Raw genomic sequence first — 10126 nt, forward strand, 5'->3', positions numbered from 1 at the left:
TGACTTTGTGGCTGTGGTAACTAGGGACGACGATATTCCGCCGACTGTTTTTGAAAATGTATCACGTGACTTGAAGGACCCCGTAGCGGGGTCGTCATAGAAACGGTTTAGCTGGCCAACAGAAGCCTTTGTTTCTCATCCAATAACCTCCACGAAAAAATACACATTTCACCATAGACAACGAATATAATCATTAATATACTATTATAAAACACATTTCACCTTGTATAGGTACAATCTTTTCTGTGGTAATTGGATTTAATCAACGTAATATATATTGTAATCAGGTATTTTTCAATATGCCTAAAACTAACAGCTGTCAGATTTTCGACCGCAGAACAATCATATACAGTACTGTTGCTGTTTCGCAGCTCTAAAATGTGAGTTAAATGTGTTTAAAGACAGAAAAAGTCCATGGGTATATTTAGCAATATCAAAGGATGTACTAAACATTTGTAATCGAGTAAAAATCACACCCGAATTTATCAGGGAATGTGTGATATGATAGTATGTAGCTAAAACTGGCTAGCCATACAACAATTAATTTGGAGGGCTTCTCGTCTTGTGTCTTCAGCTCCAATGATTTGGGCATGAAAGAATAAGTAACTATGTCTCGAGTTACCAAGAAAGCGTCATCTGTCTGTACAGACAGCCCACTGAGCATGAGTGAAGTCTGTCAGAAGATGACACTGATGAGGCAGATCCTCACCTCTTGTTTCGGACCCAATGGTAGACTGAAGCAAGTCCATAACAACGTTGGTGGACACGTCCTGACCACCTCCACCTCTACATCCCTACTTCAAGCTGTTTCCTCATCGGAGCCGTTACTCAAACTTATAACTGCCTCCATCTTAAACCACCTGTCTCGGTTCAGTGACTGTGGTCTGTACACTGGCATCCTCTGTTTTTCCCTCATTGACCATGTTCAGAAGTCAGGCTTGAGACCAAGTGTTGCGATCAAAATCAACAAACAACTATTGGAGGTTTGCACCAGTTTCCTCAACCAGGAGGACTGTGGCTGTAAAGTGAATGTTGATTTCAACAGCTGCCAGAGCTTGGTGACACTAGCCAGGAGTGTCATCTCTAGCAAACCTGCCTGTGTGTTGACTGAGGGTGAACAACAGCATATCAGCACGTTGGCTGTCCATGCCTTTCTACTGACTGTCCCCTGTGGTGACACCCCGGGCTCCCCAGACAGAGTCCGTCTTGGTAAGACTGTGACTGTCTCCATCGAGGGACAGTTTGTGCTAGATTCTGCAGTGTTTCCAGGTCTGCTGGTGAATGTCCCAGACATGCAGCTTCACCCCACAGACTCTGAGAGAACCAGACGGGGGCCCGGTCCCTTCCGACTAGCCCTGTTCACGGTGTCTCTCTCAGGGGATCTATCTGAGTTCGGAGAGGGGTCCCTGGAGGTAATGGTATACCTTACTTTTGCCACAAAATGCAATATTTTAGTAACCTCAAACATAAATGTACAGCAGGGTAGCCTAGTGGTTAGAGCATAGAGGCGGCAGGTAGCCTAGTGGTTAGAGCGTAGAGGCGGCAGGTAGCCTAGTGGTTAGAGCGTAGAGGCGGCAGGTAGCCTAGTGGTTAGAGCGTAGAGGCGGCAGGTAGCCTAGGGTTAGAGCGTAGAGGCGGCAGGTAGCCTAGGGTTAGAGCGTAGAGGCGGCAGGTAGCCTAGTGGTTAGAGCGTAGAGGCGGCAGGTAGCCTAGTGGTTAGAGCGTAGAGGCGGCAGGTAGCCTAGTGGTTAGAGCGTAGAGGCGGCAGGTAGCCTAGTGGTTAGAGCGTAGAGGCGGCAGGTAGCCTAGTGGTTATAGCGTAGAGGCGGCAGGTAGCCTAGTGGTTAGAGCGTAGAGGCGGCAGGTAGCCTAGTGGTTAGAGCGTAGAGGCGGCAGGTAGCCTAAATCAAATCAAATCAAATGTATTTATATAGCCCTTCGTACATCAGCTGATATCTCAAAGTGCTGTACAGAAACCCAGCCTAAAACCCCAAACAGCAAGCAATGCAGGTGTAGAAGCACGGTGGCTAGGAAAAACTCCCTAGAAAGGCCAAAACCTAGGAAGAAACCTAGAGAGGAACCAGGCTATGTGGGGTGGCCAGTCCTCTTCTGGCTTTGCCGGGTTCAATTATAACAGAACATGGCCAAGATGTTCAAATGCCCCTAAATGACCAGCATGGTTAATAATGTTAAGGCAGAACAGTTGAAACTGGAGCAGCAGCACAGTCAGGTGGAAGTTGAAACTTGTTCAGCAATGGCCAGGTGGACTGGGGACAGCAAGGAGTCATCATGTCAGGTAAGTCCTGGGGCATGGTCTAGGTTTTTATTCAGTTGAAACTGGAACAGCAGCATGGCCAGGTGGACTGGGACAGCAATATAGTCATCATGTCAGGTAGTCCTGGAGCCATCCTAGGGCTCAGGTCCTCCAACTCTTGAAAGAAAGACAGAAGGAGAGACCCAGAGAACTCATCACTTAGATTCACACAGGACACAGACCAATAGGACAGGAGAAGTACTCCAGATATAACAAACTGACCCCAGCCCCCAACACATAAACTACTGCAGCACACTGGAGGCTGAGACAGGAGGGGTCAGGAGCACACTGTGGCCCCATCCGAGGTCAAATGACAGGGCCAAACAGGAAGGATATAACCCCACCCACTTTGCCATAGCACAGCCCCTACACCACTAGAGGATATCTTCAACCACCAACTTACCATCCTGAGACAAGGCTTAGTTTCTAGCCCACAAAGATCTCCGCCACGGTTTTAATATAAATATAAGGGGGGCGCTACAACCCGAGAAAGCACAGGATTTTCACCTGAATCAACCCACTGTTCCAGGTGCGCACCCCTCCAGGGACGGCATACCAGAGCCCCAGTAAGCCAGTGACCCAGCCCCTGTAATAGGTTAGAGGCAGAGAATCCCAGTGGTCAGGACCGGCCAGGCAGAGACAGCAAGGGCGGTTCGTTGCTCCAGAGCCTTTCCGTTCACCTAGTGTTCAGCCAGTGGTTACCATGGCGTAGAGGCGGCAGGTAGCCTAGTGGTTAGAGCGTAGAGGCGGCAGGTAGCCTAGTGGTTAGAGATAAGAGGCGGCAGGTAGCCTCAGTGGTTAGAGCGTAGAGGCGGCAGGTAGCCAAGTGGTTAGATAGAGAGGCGGCAGGTAGCCTGAGTGGTTAGAGCCAGAGGCGGCAGGTAGCCTAGTGGTTAGAGCGTAAGGCGGCAGGTAGCCTAGTGGTTAGAGCGTAGGCGGCAATAGCCTAGTGGTTAGAGCGTAGAGGCGGCCTTTAGCATAGTGGTCAATGAACTGGCGGCAGGTAGCCTAGTGGTTAGAGCATAGGCTCAATAGCCTAGTGGTTAGAGCGTGAGAGGCGGCTTTAGCCTAGTGGTCAAGAGCGTAGTTAGGCGGCAGACAGCCTAGTGGTTAGAGCGTAGGCGGCAATAGCCTAGTGGTTAGACACAGCTGGCGGCAGGTAGCCTAGTGGTTAGAGCGTTGAGGCGGCAGGTAGCCTCAGTGGTTAGAGCGTAGAGGCGGCAGGTGACAGCCTAGTGGTTAGCGTAGGCTCAAGGAGCCTAGTGGTTAGAGCGTGAAGAGGCGGCAGGTAGCCTAGTGGTTAATGAACGGCAGGTAGCCTGAGTGGTTATAGCTCAAGAGGTGGTAGGGTAGCCTAGTGGTTACATATGCTCAATGAGGCGGCAGGTAGCCTGAGTGGTTATAGCGTCAAGAACGGTAGGGTAGCCTAGTGGTTACAGCGTAGAGGAGGCAGGTAGCTCAAGTGAACTGGAGGTAGGCTGAGGTAGCCTAGTGGTTACAGCGTAGGGACGGCAGGTAGAAGTGGTTAGAGCGTAGGGACGGCAGGTAGCCTAGTGGTTAGAGCGTTGGACTAGTAACCTGAAAGTTTGCAAGTTCAAATCTCCGAGCTGACAAGGTAAAATCTGTTGTTCTGCCCCTGAATAGGCAGTTAACCCACTGTTCCTAGGCCAGTTAACCCACTGTTCCTAGGCCAGTTAACCCACTGTTCCTAGGCCTTCATTGAAAATAAGAATTTGTTCTTAATGGACTTGCCTAGTTAAATAAAGGTAAAATAAATACAATATCGTCAAGGTTTTTATTCAATAACGCATTTTAAACATGAATGTTTTCTTTGTCTGTCAATGTAATATATGTAATATGTAATAATAGTATTTCAAAGTCTATAACTGCCCTGTGGGTGTTATTATTCAACTCTTGAAAGGTGCACAGTGGAGCCCCTGACCCAGAAGACCTCATCCTGGATGAGTTACTGAAGCTGGGAGAGCAGGCAGTTACAGACCAGGTGGAGGTGTTTATGTGTCAGAGAGTAATACACCCTGTACTGCAGCATTACCTGCGGAGACACGGGGTCTTGGTCGTAGAGAGACTCGGCATTGCACTCATCGAGCCCATTGTTCAAATGACAGGTAATGTAATATAGTGTACTTATCAGTAATGCTTTACCCAGCATAGATATATTAGTATTTTGTAGTAGGTAGGTTAGTGCTGAGAATAAAATACATTTAGGGGCCTTAGTTTCTATTTTGTTATAATACATGGGTTTTATATATAAATATAAATCCTACTAGATTCGAGAAAGCACTGGTTTTTCACCTGTCCCACTGTTCCAGGTGCTCAAGCAGTGGCGTTGTACCAGACCCCTATCCCTCCTGAGGCCTATGGCCAGGTGAAAGGCTGCTGTGTCAGGACCGTTGGATCCAGAGAGATGCTGCATCTCCTTCCACCTCGGGAACCAGCACCAGCTGTCTGCACCATGGTCCTCTGCCACAGGAACGACACCATGCTCAACGAACTGAAGGTAGACGAGACTGAGCCTATTGTGTAACAGAGATAAGAACGGGAAGTAAGCTCACTCCACCGCTAGCTTGAAATGTTGCCAATGTTGGTGTGATAGAATTGGAGGCGTGCTGACCCTGGTTTAAGCCCATTCAGAGGCTTGTTCAGGAAGGCAACGCTAAGGCAGCACCTTTTACATATGCTCAATGAACTGGAGGTAGACACACTGACACCCTTTACATATGCTCAATGAACTGGAGGTAGACACACTGACACCCTTTACATATGCTCAATGAACTGGAGGTAGACACACTGACACCCTTTACATATGCTCAATGAACTGGAGGTAGACACACTGACACCCTTTACATATGCTCAAATAGTCAAATAATAACAGTCAAGCAATAACAGTCTACCTATACTCTGAATGTAATCCAAGCCTGTCTTAGAAGTGTAATCTAGTTCCTCATTGTTTAGTTAATGTTAGAACGTTGCTAAATGTTTTTCTCGGGGAGGCAATGATTTTTGCATCGATCTGTTGTTATTCTGCGTCTCTGTGGTTGTGATGTTCCAGGCTGTGTGTCAGAGGGCAGAGCATGTGTTGAGGCTGACCCTGAGAGACCCAGTAGCTCTGCTGGGAGGAGGATGCACTGAGACACACATGGCAGCCTACATCAGTAACAAGGTCTGTACAGTGGTGGCTCCTTTAAAAGTTGAGTCTTACTGCAGCACACGTCGCGGGCTGCTGCAGCATTCTGTGGCACGTTATCTAATTGTCAGCCATGTTTTACGTTAATGCAAGTCAGTGCTAGTTTTGACCACCAGAGGGCATCTCTGAGGAGCGTTTGATAGTCTCCCATATTGGCATTATTAAAAAATGTAAAACCTTTTTTGCATAAACATAGTATATGGGATTGATTTTAAGAAATTTGTCTTAATTAATTTGATTAATATCATGGTGTTTCTATTATTGATTAGAGTGCTGGACTAGTAACCGGCAAGTTCAAACCCCCAAGCTGACATGGTACAAATCTGTCGTTCTGCCCCTGAACAAGGCAGTTAACCCACTGTTCCTAGGCCGTCATTGAAAATAAGAATTTGTTCTTAACTGACTTGCCTAGTTAAATAAAGTAAAATAAATAAATACATTTTAAAAATGTAAAAGATGGAATGGAAAATATTGTGCTGTTCAACATGACGGTTGGGAGTAGGCTACAGTATAAGAGGATTGGAGGATTCCAAATTAATATCTAAGGGGCATAACATTTCCACACCCTAAATTGTAGTGTAACCAATACTCATTTAATAATGACATAATGACTCAATACCCCATAATGACACGATATCCCGTAATGACACAATGACTCAATACCCCATAATGACTCAATACCCCGTAATGACTCAATACCCCATAATGACTCAATACCCCATAATGACTCAATACCCGTAATGACTCAATACCCCATAATGACTCAATACCCCATAATGACACAATACCCCGTAATGACACAATACCCCGTAATGACTCAATACCCCATAATGCCATAATGACTCAATACCCCATAATGACATAATGACTCAATACCCCGTAATGACTCAATACCCCATAATGACACAATGACTCAATACCCCATAATGACATAATGACTCAATACCCCATAATGACATAATGACTCAATACCCCATAATGACATAATGACTCAATACCCCATAATGACATAATGACTCAATACCCAGTAATGACATAATGACTCAATACCCCATAATGACATAATGACTCAATACCCCATAATGACTCAATACCCCATAATGACATAATGACTCAATACCCCATAATGACATAATTACTCGATACCCCGTAATGACATAATGACTCAATACCCCATAATTACTCGATACCCCGTAATAACTCAATACCCCATAATGACATAATGACTCAGTACCCCATAATGACATAATGACTCAATACCCCATAATGACATAATGACTCGATACCCCGTAATGACATAATGACTCAATACCCCATAATTACTCGATACCCCGTAATAACTCAATACCCCATAATGACATAATGACTCAGTACCCCATAATGACTCTTAATGACAAAGAAAAAATAGGTTTTTAGAAAATAAATGTTTCCTAATCTTTCATATATTTCTCAGGATAGACACTAAAGAACAAACTTCCTTTACATTGTTTGTTTGTTGGGGGGGGACTATCTGTTGTTCCATGTGGTGAATCTGTTATTCAATGCGTTTCTATGGGCTAATACACCATTTTTTATCAAATAATTGTTTAAAAAAAAAAAAAAATGCTGGGATACTTCAAGGGGTTTTTAAAATTCAAAATCAACTGGCTAATTGATCCATGGTATGACCTTCTTAAAACAATTCCATATAGCTTAGTACACCCCCCCCCATACTGCTCAATAACACTGAACCAGATATACTCATATTTATGACTGATTTCATGTGGTCCAGATATACTCATATTTATGACTGATGTCATGTGGTCCAGATATACTCAGTGTTGTTGTTGTATGTGATGTATGTTGTGATGTATGTCCTCTGAATAAACAAGCTTTACGTTCAGATATACTCATATGTGGCTCAATTTGTAGAGCATGGAGCCTACAACGTCAATGGTTTGATTCCCGCTGTGGCTACCCACTGAAAAATACATTCACAAACCATTTAAGTCGCTTTGGATCAAAGGGTCTGGTAAATGGCGTATATAGTTATATTGGTATATTTGCTGATTTTTAAATGATTAAAATCTAATGTTATCTAATCCCGTCACAGGGCACTACTGAAGCAGCGAAGGCAGCGTTATCCCTGGGAGTCTCCCAGTCTCAGTACCTACTGGGACTGAACGGGTTCTGCTCCTCCCTGGAGGCTGTAGCCTTGGCCCTGGTGCACGATGGAGAAACCGGCCTCGTAGACCTCAGCTACGCCCACCACTGGTCTGTGCCCCAGGGAGAGGCTATTCATTCGGGTACTGTGCCCCAGGGAGAGGCTATTCATTCGGGTACTGTGCCCCAGGGAGAGGCTATTCATTCAGGTACTGTGCCCCAGGGAGAGGTTGTTCATTCGGGTACTGTGCTCCAGGGAGAGGCTATTCATTCAGGTACTGTGCTCCAGGGAGAGGCTATTCATTCGGGTACTGTGCTCCAGGGAGAGGCTATTCATTCGGGTACTGTGGCCCAGGGAGAGGCTATTCATTCGGGTACTGTGGCCCAGGGAGAGGCTATTCATTCGGGTACTGGCCCAGGGAGAGGCTATTCATTCGGGTACTGTGGCCCAGGGAGAGGCTATTCATTCGGGTACTGTGGCCCAGGGAGAGGCTATTCATTCGGGTACTGTGCCCCAGGGAGAGGCTATTCATTCGGGTACTGTGGCCCAGGGAGAGGCTATTCATTCGGGTACTGTGCCCCAGGGAGAGGCAGTCCAGCGGGGTGATGGAGATGAGGTTCCAGCCACCTGTGGCTGTGGCCTGGTGGAGAGGAGCGCCCGGCCTGGGCTGGAGTGGACCCCCCTCAACACCAGGTACCCACCATAGATCCATGAATACGTTGATGTTGGGTGTTGTATGTGATGTATGTTGTTGTATGTTGTTGCATGTGATGTATGTTGTTGTATGTGATGTATGTTGTTGTATGTTGTTGCATGTGATGTATGTTGTTGTATGTGATGTATGTTGTTGTATGTTGTTGCATGTGATGTATGTTGTTGTATGTGATGTATGTTGTTGTATGTTGTTGCATGTGATGTATGTTGTTGTATGTGATGTATGTTGTTGTATGTTGTTGCATGTGATGTATGTTGTATGTTGTTGTTGTATGTGATGTGTGTTGTATGTTGTATGTGATGTATGTTGTTGTATGTGATGTATGTTGTTGTATGTTGTTGTTGTATGTTGTTGTATGTTATTGTATGTTGTTGTATGTGATGTGTGTTGTATGTTATTATATGTGATGCGTGTTGTATGTTGTATGTGATGTATGTTGTATTTTATTGTATGTAGAAGAGGATGTATGTTGTATGTGATGTATGTTGTTGTATTTGATGTATGTTGTTGTTGTATGATGTATGTTGTTGTATTTTATTGTATGTAGAAGAGGATGTATGTTGTTGTTGTATGATGTGTGTTGTTGTATTTGATGTATGTTGTTGTTGTATTTGATGTATGTTGTTGTATTTTATTGTATGTAGAAGAGGATGTGTGTGTGTGTCCTCTGAATAAACAAGCTTTACGTTCACCAGGTACCCTTCACGTTCTGCCCCCCTGGTTGTGGGTAAGGACACTCCCCCTCAGCTCAGGGTGCTGGACTCCTTCACAGCCAAACTCAATGCTCTGCAGGTTGCCGTGGAAATGGCTAATCTGGTACTGGACATTAGATACGTCATCCAAGATGTCAACTGACACCAACATCTCATCCAAGATGTCAACTGACACCAACATCTCATCCAAGATGTCAACTGACACCAACATCTCAATTCAATTCAAAGGGACTTTATTGGCATGGAATGTGTTTACATTGTCATTGTTTTGACAAATGTAAACACAACACTTTCAAATAGTATGATATTACTAGCGGTTATAAAAAAAAATCTAGTATAACATTTAAAATGTTACATAAGCTAGGTGTGGGAATGAAGACTGTACGAATGACAGGGGTGGGAATGAAGAGGCAGATATATGTAGGTTTTATTAGATTGTTGTTTCTGACCCACTGGTCAACCTTTTCTTGTGGCAACAGGTCACACATCTTGCTACTGTGATGGCGTTACTGCGATATTTTGCCTAACAGATACAGGAGTTTGTCAAAAATTATATGTGTTCGAATTCTTTGCGGGTTTGTGTAATTTTGAGGGAAATATGTGTCTCTAATATGGTCGTACATTTGGCAGGAGGTTAGGAAGTGCAGCTCAGTTTCCACCTCATTTTGTGGGCGGTGAGCACATAACTTGTCTTCTCTTGAAAGCCAGGTCTGCCTTCGGTGGCCTTTCTAAATAGTAAGGCTCACTGAGTCTGTACATAGTCAAAGATTTTAATTTTAGATCAGTCACAGTGGTCAGGTATTCTGCCACTGTGTACTCTCTGTTTAGGGTCAGTCACAGTGGTCAGGTATTCTGTCACCGTGTCCTCTCTGTTTAGGGTCAGTCACAGTGGTCAGGTATTCTGCCACTGTGTACTCTCTGTTTAGGATCAGTCACAGTGGTCAGGTATTCTGCCACTGTGTCCTCTCTGTTTAGGGTCAGTCACAGTGGTCAGGTATTCTGCCACTGTGTACTCTCTGTTTAGGGTCAGTCACAG

At 45.0% G+C, this 10126-nt stretch overlaps 1 protein-coding gene across 1 annotated transcript; it reads left to right on the forward strand.

Annotated features, from left to right (window-relative positions):
- Nucleotides 1-285: 285 nt before the first annotated feature.
- On the forward strand, nt 286-9325 carry mkks (MKKS centrosomal shuttling protein). The gene is given in 7 exon segments (XM_042305679.1): nt 286-1412; nt 4236-4440; nt 4645-4832; nt 5385-5495; nt 7612-8073; nt 8075-8355; nt 9073-9325. Coding segments are annotated over 7 exon segments (2211 nt in total). The 5' UTR covers nt 286-608; the 3' UTR covers nt 9233-9325.
- Nucleotides 9326-10126: the final 801 nt, after the last annotated feature.

This window comes from Oncorhynchus tshawytscha, linkage group LG24 (genome assembly GCF_018296145.1).
Source record: "Oncorhynchus tshawytscha isolate Ot180627B linkage group LG24, Otsh_v2.0, whole genome shotgun sequence".
NCBI classification, from domain to species: domain Eukaryota; kingdom Metazoa; phylum Chordata; class Actinopteri; order Salmoniformes; family Salmonidae; genus Oncorhynchus; species Oncorhynchus tshawytscha.